This window comes from Mobula hypostoma, chromosome 27, assembly GCF_963921235.1.
Source record: "Mobula hypostoma chromosome 27, sMobHyp1.1, whole genome shotgun sequence".
In the NCBI taxonomy this organism is placed as follows: domain Eukaryota; kingdom Metazoa; phylum Chordata; class Chondrichthyes; order Myliobatiformes; family Myliobatidae; genus Mobula; species Mobula hypostoma.
This window is the reverse complement of record NC_086123.1, coordinates 30,097,831-30,113,604: the sequence shown is the minus strand read 5'-3', so window position 1 is coordinate 30,113,604 and position 15,774 is coordinate 30,097,831. Positions and strand designations below refer to the sequence as shown.

The 15,774-nt window shown below is 43.1% G+C and overlaps 1 protein-coding gene across 3 annotated transcripts in view; it reads left to right on the top strand.

Moving 5' to 3' along the window:
- LOC134338604 (uncharacterized) overlaps nucleotides 1-15,774 on the top strand; it is a 277,845-nt gene that overhangs the window by 243,548 nt on the left and 18,523 nt on the right. For all 3 annotated transcript variants that reach the window (XM_063034574.1, XM_063034572.1, XM_063034573.1), the window contains 3 exons: nucleotides 4,821-5,017; nucleotides 6,930-7,155; nucleotides 9,595-9,766. In XM_063034574.1, the coding sequence (XP_062890644.1) occupies nucleotides 4,821-5,017; nucleotides 6,930-7,155; nucleotides 9,595-9,766 (595 nt within the window). The remainder of the gene's footprint in view (nucleotides 1-4,820; nucleotides 5,018-6,929; nucleotides 7,156-9,594; nucleotides 9,767-15,774) is intronic.

Sequence of the window (15,774 nt, the reverse complement as noted above, 5' to 3'; positions counted from 1 at the left end):
CATGGGTGACCATACAAAGGGCCAAAGCATAAAGCCCTGACTCCAGCCAACGCAGCTCTCCAGGTCATTGAGGCACAGAAGCCTTCGCAGCAAAGTTGTGGTCCTCTTGGAGGAATAGTCGAGGTCCCGGACATTGTACACTTTGGCAATCCAAGGGTTCATGTGGATACTTTGTCAATGCTGTGAGACACCTGCTTCGATTAGCTAGTCGTTTAATTAAAACATCTTGGATTTCCTCATTCCAAATTCAGGGAATTAGCCTGGTGCCATGGGAAGACAACTGAGCTTGGTTTCATCCAAGAGGTAAACAAGGTGGCCTTCGGTAGCAGAGGTGGTTGGGAAGGGATGGGTAGAACAAAGGGAATATTTGATAGTGTGAGAAAATATCTTGTCTTTCAGAGGTAGCTCTTTTGTCCAATCCAGCCCTTTCTCACTTTCTCTGCTAACTTGTTGTCTGTCCTTCCCAGTTCCAGTGAAATGTCCTGGACCTGAAACCTTAACTGTTTCTCTTTCTACAGATACTGCCCGACCTGCTGAGTATTTCCAGTGTTTTCTCCTTTGATTTCAAATTTCCAGTATCTCCATTTTTTAAAAAAATGTTCTTTAGTTTGTCCAAACCATTTCACTAAACTACCTCAATGCCTCCACAGATAACTGTCAGATGATTAAGAGCGTATTGATCCAGTACATCTTTATTTCAGCCATTATTCTCATGGTACTTGTGGAGGCTGCCCATTTTCAGATGCTGGAAGTTGAGACTAAGATACCTTTGGCTATTTCTTGGCTGCATAACACAGAAAATTGCAATGTTGTACCTACTTATCTAAAGAAAGTGAAATAACAATGAACAGGAGTAGAACAATCGGGCAATATGACCAATGTAATAAAAGCTTTGTAACAATGCATTGAGTTATTGCTAATTTTATACTTAGTGGACAAGCAGAACACTGGGAAAAATGTTATTAAGGATTGAAAGCATTAAGAAAATAGTATCTTAAAACAAATTACAGTTAAATTTCACTGAACTGCAATATAAAAAAGAATAGTGTATGGGGAAACATTTTAGATAATGAGAACACTCAGTCCTCTTTTATTGTCATTTAGAAATGCATACATGCATTAAGAAATTATCCAATTTTCCTCCAGAGTGATAGCACAGAAAACAGGACAAACCAAAGACTAACACGGACAGAACCACATAATTATAACATATAGTTAGAGCAGTGCAAAACAATACCATAATTTGATAAAAAAACGGACCATGGACACGGTAAAAAAAAGTCTCAAGTCCCGATCGACTCCCAGGTCCCCGATAGCAGGAGGCAAAAGAGCGAATCTCCCTGCCATAAACCTCCAGGCACCGTCAACTTGCCAATGCCTTGGAAGCAGCCGACCACAGCCAACACCGAGTCCATCCGTCTGAAAACTTCCAGCCTCTGACCAGCCCCTCCGATACAGCCTCCTGAGCACCAACCTCTGCCGAGCGCCTTCAACCTAGCCCCGGCCACCGAAACAAGCAAAGCCGAGGTTTCGGGGCCTTCTGCTCCGGAGATTCCGGTTACCACACAGTAACAACGGCAGCGAAGAGGGCATTTCAGAAGTTTCTCCAGTTGTTCCTCCGTGCTGTCATGTCTGTCTCCATCAAATCAGAATTGTGCACGGTCCCCTACTTGACAGTTTACAGATATCATCACCGAAGAGGCCGCACGCGCTGTGTCACACCGCCATTATCTCCTCCTCCTCACCTTGATTAACAATTGAAATGATAATCAAGAGAAATCTGAGAATTACGTATTGAGAAGAAATTCGTCAATAATGGTTCATCACAGAAGCATGAAGGACAGATTTCAAACTACGTGAAATGTGTAGATCCGATACAAATATTTTGCAGAACAATGCTGATTTACTGATACAGTGCAGAATAGGCTCTTCCGGCCCTTCGAGCCATGAAGCCCCAGCAACCCCACAATGCTCATTAACCCTCATCTACTCACAGGACAATTTACAATGACCAATTAACCTATCTAGTATGTCTTTGAACTGTGGGAGGAAACGGGAGCACCCGGCGAAAAGCAATACAATCCATGAGGAGGACGTACAGAGACAGCTTGCAGAATGGCACTGGAACTGAACTCTGAGCTCTGGAACACCGGAGCTGTACTGTGGCGCCCAGGCCTAGGAAACTTCTGAATAAGAGACGAAGAATACTAGGAAGTTGTGAAAACTATTAAAATGTATGAGAGACAAAAATGTGTAAGAAAATGGGATTATGTAGGAAGGTACATAATGAACAAACAGTGATAGCATTGTGACTGAAATGTTATATAGTTACTTGTGGTAGTGCTGATGAGGGAAACTGGCATAATAAAGTTCAAAGTAAATTTCATTATCAAAGTGTGTGTGTGTATATGTATAATATATATACAACCTTGAGATTCATATCCGTGGGCATACTCAGCAAATCTATAAAATAGCAACTGTATCAGAATCATTGAAAAATCAACTAGAGTGCAAAAGACAAGAAGATGCGGAAATGCAAATATAAATAAATAACAATAAATAATGAGAAGTTGAGTTAATGGATAAAACACCCTTAAAGTGAGATCACTGGTTGTGGGAACATCTCAATGGATGGGCAAGTGAGTGTGGTTATCCCCTTTTATTAAAGAACCTGATGGTTGAGGGTTTATAACTGTTCTTGAACCTGGTGGTGTGAGTCCTGAGACTCTTGTACCTTCTACCTGAATGGCAGCAGCGAGGAAAGAGCTTGGCCTGGATGGTGGGGATCTCAGATGATGGACGCTGCTTTCCTATGACAACGTTTCATGTCGATGTGCTCAGTGGTTGGGAGAGTTTTACCTGTGATGTACTGGGACTGAATCCACTACCTTTTGTAGGATTTTTCATTCAAAGGCATTGATGTGTCCATACCAGGGCGTGATGCACTCTCCACTACATGTCAGTAGAAGTTTGTCAAAGTTTCAGTTGTCATGCCAAATCTCTGCAGACTCTAAGGAAGTAAGAGATGGTCCGGTGCTTTCTTCATAATCGTACTTACATGCTGGTTGCAGAACATAATCCTCTGAAATAGTAACACCCACAATAGTCCTGACATTCGAAGGAAATCACAAAAGATATAAGACTAATATTTATAGTGCCTAATTTCAGCAGTAAGACTGGAATTAGGGACTGTAAATATTAGGAAGTCATAATAAAGGCAATAAGGAAAGTTCTTTGAAAATGAAAATTTGCAGGTGCTGGAAACCAGAAATAAAAACAAAATGTTGGGGAAAAAACAGCAGGTCAAGCGGCATCTGTGGAAAGAGAAACAGTCAACATTTCGGGTGCATGGCCTATTGTCAGAATGAGAGAGAGATAGGAGATGAGTTTGAGTAAATTATAAATGAGAGAAGATTGATACTGTAAACTGAAAGGATATAGGCCCTGTTTGAGATGGATTGCACAGATTTACATTAAAAGAAATTTGGGAAGGTCTGGCATTAAAAAAAGGAACATTGCCAAAGGCCTGCCAGATAGATAATGTGATTCCTATAATTAAGGAAGATAAAGTACAGGAAACTATGAATCATTTTGTCTGCATGTTATTAGCAGGGAAAACAATTACTCAATGTTTTTTTTAAATCTTGTAGGAAGTTATTGGTAGTTGACGTAGATTTCAGGAGGGTACTTGCATTACCTGAGGAGTGAGCAGAGTAATGTTGCGGATGTGGTACGTTGGAATTTTGGAAAGCCTGTTGATAAGATATTGTACGGTACACTCAAGTTTAAAATAACAGGATGCCGAATCAGAGAACAAGTAGCAGAATAGCAATTTGAATAAAAATCAGCAGAAGCTTTTAAAAGTACTTACTATGGTGCTGGCAAAAAATACTACACATCTCATGGACCTGGCACAGAACAAAAGAATCGTTCCTCAATGAGATCAAACCAAGTCTCTCTCTGGAGGCTCAAATCACAAGGTTCCACCTATCGTACTTTGGGCACATCATGTGAAGACTGGCTTGAATCACTTCTCTCCCTCTCTCTTCCCCCCCCTCTCTCCTCCCCCTCTCTCTCTCCTCCCCACTCTCTCTCCCCCCACTCTCCCTCCCTCTATATCTCATATATAGCTTGCTATCTCTGTCTCTCTCCTACACATAAATCAGAATATGATGCACCCCACAATGTAATTAAATCATATTACAAAATAAACAGAGGTATCTACCTTAAAAACGGTATACAAACAACATGTACACATTTACACATCCTCAGTACTAAAGAAAAGGAATGTCTGGCAGGAAAGGCACCATAAAGCCAACCCGAGCGGATCAGCTCAGTTTAGGACCCATTACGAGAACATACCAGGGAATACATTTAAGTGCGCACACTCACCGCAACGACAGCAGAATGACCAGGGAATGGGTGTGTGTAAGGAGTGCGTTTACCGAGCACTCTCTTTCACAGACTGAGATGGGTCACATCAAAATGGCTTAATGGAGTGGTTGCAGACACATACCGCTTCTTGGTCAATGCAATATGGGACCTTACCGTCACATTTATGCAACTCAGGAAGTTCCTGATTAGTGTAGAGAATTCATTATCACAAGAAACAGTTTAGAAGGTGAGTAAGGGAAACAGCATGGTAAAAGGAATGAAGGGATATGTTGATGCAGTGAAAGAATAGCGAGCTGAAAGAAATGCATGAGGAATATTCGCACTGCTGTGATCCTACTGGCTGACTTGTTTGTTTATGCACTGGAAATATTAGATAATACAGCACGATATTTTTGGTCCTTCTAATTCTATCACCTTCATTTCAGGACAGGGTGAAGCAGTGCTTCGTAACTCCCAACATAAAGGCAAAGGACACTGACGCCCTTGTGCAGGAGAGAGAGCAGATTTGCACGTGTGACGACAAAGAACCATATGGCACCTATGAAGAGAGAGGCTACAGCACAAGTGAGGACACCGAACCATGCAGCAAATACAGTGAGCCAAAGGACTATGAAGACACAATGTAAGAGCTGTGTGAAAGTCATGAAATAGTTAGAGTGAGGATATGTTTACCACGGTTTGAGACCACTGCCTACTGCTGATGTTTTGCTGAACTTTGTTGGTCAAAGTACTGATGGGAGCAAGGCAGAGCTATAGGATGTGCTCTGTTGTAAGCAGCGCTCTTTGAGAATAAGCAAGTTTCCAACAGGCGGTGCATTTTATGCCACCAACTGGGAATAGCAACTCGTTGCTCATTGGTCTTCCTTGATTATGAGTTTTACATGAGTGTTGTGGCGAAGGGATGAAATAGAGTCCTTGTTGATGTGTTTTGGTGAGGCTTCTGATGTGTTGAGTCCTCTCAGATCCTTGAGCTCAAAAACCCAAAGGTGTTAAATTTGGCTCATATCTGTGTGGAGTTAATGGTCCTCTTTACAAGGGAGGCAGAAAGCAACTTTGAATTCTGGCTTTGAGTAGTGAAATGCTGTCCCTTCATGCCCCTGTGGACATTTTACTTCCCAAAGTAAGCTTTATTATCAAACGTCACATATGCCACCATATTGAACCCTGAGATTCGTTTTCTTCTGAGCATACTCAATAAATCTGTAGAATAATAACCATATCAGAATCAATGGAAAACTACCCAACTAGGGCTTTCAACCAGAGTGCAGAAGACAAAAAAAAACTGTGCAAATACAAAAAAAGAAAAAAATAATAATAGTAAATAATTAAGCAATAAATATCAAGAACATGAGATGAAGAGTCCTTGAAAATGAGTTTGTAGGTTGTGGGAACATTTCGGTGATGGGGTAGGTGTAGTTGAGTGACGTTAACCCCTTTGGTTCAAGAGCCTGATGGTTGAGGGGCCAGTAACTGTTCTTGAACCTGGTGGTTTGGGGCCGTGTGAGGGAATCCAACTTGGCTGTAATGGTTTGTGAACACTCTGGAGTTACTCTGTGCTTATTTTTGTAAAGCTGTTACTGAAGAGAGGGAGAGATCATACCCTGCCTTATCAAGCACCAATGCCCAAGAGAAGAGAATGAAAATGGATAGTGTGTTGCAGAGAATGAGGATGGCGCATTGAAGTTGTGTTCCAAGTCATTTTGCTATTTATGAAACGATTTTTCCAATAGGGCCTACACTGATAGGCCCTGTTCAGATTATTGTATAACTTATATTATGCCTGAGAAGCGGAAAAGTTCTTATGGGGTCCCCAAGTACGGTAAGACCACCTTTGGAGTGTTGTGAGTAGTTTTGGGCCCCATCTCCAAGAATGGATGCACTGGCATTGGAGAGGGTCCACAGCAGGTTCGGGAGAATGATCCCAAGAAGCAAAGGGTTAATGTATGAAGAGCACTTTAAGGTCCTGGGCCTGTGCTCAATCTAATTTAAAAAGATGAGGTGGGCGGGGGGAATCTCTTTGAAACAGATCGAGAATTGAAATGCCTCGAGTGAGTGGACATACAGAGGATGTTTGCAATAGCGGGGGAGGCTAGGACCAGAAGACACAGCCTCAGAATAGAAGGACATCCCTTCAGATCAGGAGGAATTTCTGGAGCCAGAGGGTGGTGAATCTGTGGAACTCATTGCCACATATGGGTATGAAGCTTAAGTCATTGGTTATATTTAAAGTGGAGGTTGGTAAGTAATTAGTAAGGATGCCAAAGAATATGGAGAGAAGACAGGGAAATGGGCTTGAGAGGGAAAATAAATCAGCTGTGATCGAATGACAGAGCAGACTTGATGGGCTGAATGGCCTAATTTGTTTCTATGTCTGATAATGTTCCTAAACATATTGACTTATGGAAAATTAGTCATGGGTTCAAATTACAATCTGCAGGAACCAACAAGATACACACACTTGTTCTAACAATATGAACAGCCACGAGTTAAATTTCTTGCTGACTGGTTTGGACTTTATTCTGTTACATCTGTAGACCAGTGTCGCCCTGCAAGGACCGTACTGCCGATCCAAGAAGCACATCATTATCCTCAGAGGTGACCCATGCCAGTGAGCAGCCATACTCCCTCCAGGAACCCAGATCCATAAGCCGTGGCCTTTCAAGTTGTGAACTGGAGTTGACGGATGACACGGATAGTTCCCAGTCTACCGGCCTAGTCACTCAAGATGACCAAGCCCCTCAAGGATTCTCATTCTTGGAGGTAACTATGGGTGTCTGTTTTAAGAATCAGCAAGGGCTTCAATACTTCTCTGTTTACAGTCTCCTTAAGCACTAATTGTTAGAATAGAGCAACAAAGTAGAAGGCAACAAAGTATCTGGATTGTAGTTATCCTCCATTACCTCAATGCTGCCAATGATGATGCTTATTCCAATTTTTTTTTAAATAGAAGATGGAAAGAAGTTAGCCTTTCTAATGGAGAGAAGAGATTTACTGACATGTTGCATACTACATTTGGGAATATAGACAGTCAGTTGTTGTACCATGAATAATGTCACCAGAGAGACACTGAAGCTGGTGGTTATAGAAGTGTTTTATTCCACGAAAAACGAGCAGCAGGCATCATATTGAGACACTCGTGGAGGAAGAGGCCTTCTGACCCAATATGACATGACTTTTTTATATGCTAAAGATCAAAGCTAACAGCAGGACAATTCTATATTTACAACGTATCTACAATGCTTCCTTTGAATTACATATAGTTTTCACACACCTCCTTCTTTGCACATACACTCCAGACACTGAAAATGAATGTTAACCTCCACTGAATCTAGGCTACATTTATGCATGTGCAGGCATCTGAGGTCTAAGTAGATCAGGAGTGGCCAACCTTTTACATTTCATGCTTCAATTTTTTCACTCACGAGTTCAGATGTGCCATACAATTCTTGTATCCCCATTCAATTCTTGTAAAAATATGTTAATATTAGAACTCGTACGTGAAAAAGTTCATCTGAATTCGCGTGTGAAAAAATTGCCGCATGAAATGTAAAAGGTTGGCCATCCCTGAAGTAGAGTGTTTCTTTGTGAATGACCCCAACCAGCAGCTCCAGCCCATTGTTCTGAGCTGCATTTAAAATTTAATCTGCAATCCACATTCAAAGCCCAAAAATTGGTTGCTAGTGAAATTAATATTTGCTATATATCCTAACCCCAGAATATGCGCTAACACTCCTATCATTACCATGATAAAATAGGCCAAAATTAGCATGTTTTCCTTCAGGGGAAAAGCTTGCCTGACAAATCTGTAAGGATAGACAAAGGAAAGCTAGTGGATATTATTAACTTGGATTTTCAGGAGGCCTTTGAGTGCCACACGTGCCGCTGCCTAATAAGATAAGAGCTCATGGTATTACGGGAAAGATACTAGCACAGATAGGGGATTGGCCGACTGGCAGGAGGCAAAGAATGGGAATAAAAGTGGCCTTTTCTGGCTGGTTGCTGTTGACTAGTGGTGTTCCACAGGGGTAGGAGTTGGGACCACATCTTTTCACATTATATGTTAATTATTTGGATGATGGAATTGACAACTTTGTGGCCAAGTTTGTGGATGATACGAAGATAGGTGGAGGGGCATGAGTGTTTAGGAAGCAGGGTGTCTGCAGAAGGACTTGGATTGGGGGAATGGACAATTAAGTGGAAGATGGAATATAGTGTAGAGAAGTGTATGGTCATGCACTTTGATAGAAGGAATTAAGGCATAAACTATTTTTTTAAAAGGGGGTGAAAATTCAAAAATCAGAGGTGCAATAGGACTTGGGAGATTTTGTGCAGGATTCCCTGAAGGTTAACTTGTCGGTTGAGTCAGTGGTGAGGAAGGCAAAGGCAATGTTAGCGTTCATTTCAAGAGGACTAGAAAACAAAAGCAGGGATGTAATGCTGAGTTTTTATAAGCCATTGGTCAAACTGGGCTTGAAATATTGTGCAACACACATCAAAGTTGCTGGTGAACGCAACATCTCAGCCCGTAACGTTGATTGTACCTCTTCCTAGAGATACTGCCTGGCCTGCTGCGTTCACCAGCAACTTTGATGTGTGTTGCTTGAATTTCCAGCATCTGCAGAATTCCTTGTGTTTACGTTGAAATATTGTGAGCAGTTTTGGGCCCCCTAACTAGGATGTGCCAGCATGGGAGAGAGTTGAGAGGAGGTTCACAAGAGTGATTCTGGGAATGAAAGGGTTAATGTATGAGGAGAGTTTGATGACTCAGGGCCTGTACTTGCTGAAGTTCAGAAGAATTGGGGGGGGGGGAATCTCATTGAAAACTATTGAATATTGAAATGCCTAGTTAAAGTTGATGTGGAGAGGATGTTTCCTATAGTGAGGGAGTCTAGGACCAGAGGGCACAGCCTCGGAAGAGGGACGACCACTTAGAACACCAAATAATTCGAAAGAATGGAAGGCACAGAATCCGGCTGTCTATCTCTGCAGCGTATGGAGTTTATGCTCTCCATGAGTTCTTCATATTGAATACTTATTTTTGGGGGGAAACGTAATATAAAATTAACACATAATCAGAAGACACAGGGAACACTCAAGTGAGGTAGCATGCATGGAAAGAGAAACAGAGTTAATATTTCAGGCTGGAAAGACATAAAATTGAACATGAGCCCTAACTGCTTCCCCACTCCTCTTCCTTAGCCCGTGACCACACTGGACAGCTATGCCCAGAAGAGTCGGGTCCAGCTCAGCAGGAAAACTTTCCGTCGGGCACCAACAAAGCACAGGAAGGGAGGCTGGGCAGACCAGGTCGATGGCACAGACCCGTTTTCTGAAAGAAATATGGATCCATTCATGTACAGAGATTCAACAGGTAAGATAAGGTTGGCAGCTGGAGGGCGAAAAGGTCACTTCAAGCTGAATGAGAGTAGTAAATACAGGTGTCCCCCACTTTTCGAACGTTCGCTTTACAAAACCTCACTGTTACAAAAGACCTACATTAGTTCCCTGTTTTCGCTAACAGAAGGTGTTTTCACTGTTACGAAGAAAGGCAGCTCGTGAAAAAAATCAGCGCGTGCCCCGAGCAGCCGCTCTCCCCAGGAACGGCATTCTCGCCGGTGTTGCTTAAACATGTGCCTGTGAGCAGCCGTTTGCAAGATGAGTTCTAAGGTATCGGAAAAGCCTGAAAGAGCTCGTAAGGGTGTTACACTTAGCGTAAAACTAGACATAATTAAGCGTTTTGATCATGGTGAACGAAGTAAGGACAACGTGAGTTTGGCTTGTGAAAGGTGACGAACATGATGTTGAAGAGGGTTTGGCATCCCATCACCAAGAACTGATAGATGAAGAGCTGATGCAATTGGAAGAGGAAAGGATAACAATCGAAACCAAATGCAGTAGTGAACTGAACGTGAAGCAACTGCATGAGATTTTTGCTGCAATGATAAAGTACGACTTTAAATTTGAATGGGTACGTAGGTTTAGGAGATATTTGCAGGATGGTTTGAGTGCTTACCAAGAACTGTATGATAGAAAAATGCACGGGGCTCAGCAGTCAAGCAAGCCTTCCACATCAGCCACAGCAGACGACGAACCTCGACCTTCAACATCGAGTTGGGCAGTCATAGGAGAAGATGAGCTGCCTGCCCTAATGGAAGCAGACGACGAGATGACACCCCAGTGTTCCACCACCCCAACACCCAGGCCGCGGACAGATACCGATTCATGGAGAATGCAGCGGTAGCCGGGAGGCACACAGCACACCTTTAAGAAAAAAGCCGAAATTAACATGCTAATTAATTAGGTGCTACCCGACACGTAGTTGTCGGCCCAGATCAGAGGCGAGGCAATCAGCAATCACCTCTGATCTGGGCCGACAATTACATGCTAGGCGGCACCTAATTAATTAGCTTGTTTATTTCGGCTTTTTTCTTAAAGATGTGCTGTGTGCCTCCCGGCTACCGCTGCATTCTCCATGAATCGGTATCTGTCCGCGGCCTGGGGGTTGGGGTGGTGGGACGCTGGGGTGTCATCTCGTCGTCTGCTTCCATTAGGGCAGGCAGCTCATCTTCTCCTATGACTGCCCAACTCGATGTTGAAGATGTTGAAGGTCGAGGTTCGTCATCTGCTGTGGCTGATGTGGAAGGCTTGCTTGACTGCTGAGGCTCCCGGCTACCGCTGCACCACTGTATGCTTCGAGGGTTGGTATCGGGTTGCTGCCCGGAGGGTGGGGGCCACTGCACCACCCAAACTACGACGACTCAGTCTAACACACCATCAGTGTGCTCTGTGCTGTCTTCCCAATTCCTGTAAGTGATACTACACTGTACATACATTATTTCTACTTTATATAGGCTGTGTATTTTTACCTGTTATTTGGTATGATTTGGCAGCTTCATAGCTTAAAGGTTACTGGAGAGCACTTGCGCCGTGTTTTTGCCAACAGCGCTTGCGTGAGATTTTCTGCCGACGGCGCTTGTGTGAGATTTTCGCTATGGAGAACAGTTCAGGAAATGATTGTGGAAAAGTATTTCTACTTTATATAGGCTGTGTATTTATCATATAATTCCTGTTTTTACTATATGTTACTGTTATTTTAGGTTTTATGTGTTATTTAGCATGATTTAGTAGGTTATTTTTGGGTCTGCGAACGTTCACAAAATTTTCCCATATAAATAAAAGGAAATTGCTTCTTCCCTTTACGACATTATGACTTACGAACCATTTCATAGGAACACTCTACCTTAAGATGGCGGGGGTAACCTGTACAAGGAACAGGATGAATGGATTCTGCCTAGATTAATCAATGTACTAAAGCATAGTACGTATTCCAACGGTTAATGAATTCGTCTGTCTTTGTATACAAGACAGTAGAAAGGGTCCCTTCAGGCTCACCCTGTCACTGAGTGCAAGGTCTGAGCTCCTCAGAGTCAGATCCCCCAGCCCTCTGATCTTTCAAAAATACATCCATTCCTCAACTTAAATTTCTTTAATGAACAAGCCTCAATAACTTGCTAGGGCAGAGAATTACACTAATTTACTTTTTTTTTGCCAGAAGAGATTTCTACCTATTTAGGCTTTAAATGACCCACCCCTGATCTTAAACCACATCCCCTTATTCGATGCTGTGTCACTACTAAACACATTGTGACATCTACCCCTTGGGATCTGATACCTTTCAATAAGGTCATTTCTTACTAAACTCTGAAAAATGCAGACACAACCTGTTCAATTCTTGACATCCTTGCTATCATCCCACTCTCGTGCTGCTCGTCATTGCAGCGTGCATACAAGAGAGATTTCAAAAGAAGCAAATGGGGGCAGTCAGGACAGTCTGTGCACCATATATCACTAGGAGACATTGGAGTGTGCGTAATTAGCCACTTGCCAAGGTCCAATAAGAAGTTAGGCTTAAGTAGAGCAGCCATTGTGTGAGTGGTCCGGTGTTAGAGTGGGGAGTTCTGGCTTTGGCTTAGGGAGGCTTTGGTGAGCAGAAGCAGAGGCTGTAGGCAGATTTTTTCCACTTAATTTTCCTTCCTTTCTTTTTGCACATTTAGAACAGTGGGGATACTCCTTTTCGAGGACACGGGAAGGCAAGGAGAACTCTATTTTTCCTGACAACTACACCTGCAAGAAGTACATCCAGCTGCAGCTTTTAACAGGCCTTGTTGCAGAGTTGGAGCTGGAACTGGATGAACTCTGGATCATTTGGGAGGCTGAGGGGTTGAGCAACAGGATATACAGGGAGGTAGTTATGTCCAAGGTGCAGTTCACGGGTAACTGGGTGACCATCAGGAGGGGGAAAGAGGATAGACAGCCGGTGCTGAGTACCCCTGTGGCCATTCCCCTCAATAACAGGTTTACCACTTTGGATACTATTGGGGGTGGGGCGGGGGAAGATGACCTAGCAGAGGAAAGTTGCAGCGGTCAGGTCTTTTGCAATGAGTCTGGCTCTGTGACTCTGGAAGTTAATGGGGGAGATGAGGTGAGCTGTAGTGATAGGAGATTCGATAGTAAGGAGAACAAACAAGAGGTTCTATGGGCAATAACAAGATTCCTGTATGGTCTTTTGCCTCCCAGGTGCCAGGGTCAGGGACATCTCAGATCAAGTCCACAGGATTGTTAAGTGAGAGGGTGGGCAGCCGGAGGTTGCTGTCCATGTTGGTACCAATGAAATGTGTAGGAAGGGTCACAAGGTTCTGCAAAGTGATTCCAGGGAGTTTGGCGTTAAATTAAAGGACAGGCCCTCCCTGATTGTGAGTTCAGGATTGTTACCCGTGCTATGTGCCAGTCAAGCCAGAGATAGGAAAATCAACATACAAACTCCTTGCAGACACAAAGGGAATTGAACTCGGGTTCCTTGGATTGTAAGGCATTGTGCTAACCACTACCCCCCAGATCTCCAATTGGGGAATGAGACAGGCAAATAACAGAAGTTTGTGTAGGGGGGCACTTTGAATTTAGTGATCATAATGCCATTAGTTTCGAGGTAATTATGGAAAAGTATTGGTCTGGCCCTCGGATTGAGATTCTAACTTGAAAGAAGGCCAATTTTGATGGTATCAGAAGGGATCTGGCAAGTGTGGATTGGGACAGGCTGTTTTCAGGAAAATGTGTGCTTGGTAAATGGGAGGCTTTCAAAGGGGAAATTCTGAGAGTACAGAGTTTATATGTTCCTGTCAGAATAAAAGGCAAGGATCACAGGTTAGGGGATCCTTGGTTTTCGAGAGATATTGAGGCCCTGGTTAAGAAAAAGAAGGAGGTGCATAGTAAGAATGGACAGGAAGGGACAAATGAGGTACCGGAGGGGAGTATGAGAAATGCAAGAGAACACTAAAGAAGGAAATAAAGACTGGAAGCCTCTCTTGACAGGACAGTCTTCAGATTCCCAGGACTAACCTAGTGAATCCCATTTGGTCTGCTCCAATGTTAATGTATCCTTTCTTAGGTAAGGGAACTAGAACTGTGTGTGTAGTGCTCAGTTTCTGATGTAACCCATGCTCTGTATAATTGTAGCACACCTCCCTATTTCTAAATTCCAGTCTCTTTACAATAAGCACCAATAATGCCACTTTCCTTCAGAAATGTTTGGTGCATCTGCCTGCTAACCATTTGTGTTCACAAGGGCGCTTACATCCAGCTTCACTCACTGTATTTCATTTAGAGATGTACCATGGTAACAGACCCTTCTGGCCCAACGAGCCCACTCGCTCAATTACACCATGAGACCAACTAACCTACCAACCGGTACAGCTTTGGAGTGTGCAAGGAAACCAGACCATCTGGAGGAAACCAATGTGGTCACGGGGAGAACATGCAAACATCTGACAGACAGCAGCGGAAATTGAACTCCTTTCCCTGGCACTGGTATTGCATTATGCTAACCACTACACCACCCTGCCACCCCTAAAAGAAAGGAATAACAAGATAGTATTCAAGATTTATCAACCATTCAGAACTCTGATGGCAGAAGTGAAGAAGCTGTTCCTAAATTTTTGAGCGTGGGTCTTTTGGCTCCTTACCTTCTTCCTTTTTTTTTAAGCGTGTTGTACCAGACAGTCAGCCATTCTTGTTTGGCATGTGCTGTCAGGACTAACCGGGTCACGTTATGAATGTTTCTGACTTGACCCTTATATTTTTTATGAGGCCGAGTGGCGAGCTCGACACTCAACCCGGCATGAATGGAAAGAGTGCTTGGGGTTGGCCCGACCTGGATTCGAACTCGGGAACCTTTGCTCCGGACTCCGGCACTAATCTTACTGCGCCACCAGCCGGCCATTTTAAAAAAACCTTCTTCCTGATGATAGCTTTTTAAAATTCCATTTAAATAATAATATATACTTTTTACTCTCTTACTAGCTCTTCTTTCAGTTAGTCCTGACGAAGGGTCTTGGCCCGAAATGTCGACTACCTCTTCCTAGAGATGCTGCCTGGCCTGCTGCGTTCACCAGCAACTTTTATGTGTGTTGCTTGAAATTCCAGCATCTGCAGATTTCCTCGTGTTTGCGGATATATATTTTTTCATTCCTTTGACTGGTGTCTTTTGACCTCACACTTGCCCACATTAAACTCCATTGCCAGATTTTTGCCCACTCTGTTAGTCTATCTATATCCCATTGCAAAGTCATAATATCCTCATTACAACATGCTCTTCCAGCTATTTTTGTGTCATTTGCAAACTTCAATACCTTACATCTCACCCCTTCTACAGGTTATTAATGTAACTAGTAAGTAACTGAAATCCATGAACTGATCCCTGAGACCAGAAAGAGGATACAAAGATTCAAAGTACATTTATCATCAAGAAACAAAGAAAACTATGGAACCCATTCATAGAAAAAAACATCAACATCAACAGCTCCCACGTGCGAAAAACATCAACATCAACAGTTCCCATGCACAAAAAACATCAACATCAACAGCTCCCACGCACAAAAAACATCAACATCAACAGCTCCCACGCACAAAAAACATCAACATCAACAGTTCCCACGCACAAAAAACATCAACAGCTCCCACGCGCAAAAAACATCAACATCAACAGCTCCCACGCGCAAAAAACATCAACAGCTCCCACGCGCAAAAAACATCAACATCAACAGCTCCCACGCGCAAAAAACATCAACAGCTCCCACGCGCAAAAAACATCAACATCAACAGCTCCCACGCGCAAAAAACATCAACATCAACAGCTCCCACGCGCAAAAAACATCAACATCAACAGTTCCCACGCGCAAAAAACATCAACATCAACAGCTCCCACGCGCAAAAAACATCATCAACAGCTCCCACGCGCAAAAAACATCAACATCAACAGCTCCCACGCGCAAAAAACATCAACATCAACAGTTCCCACGCGCAAAAAACATCAACATCAACAGC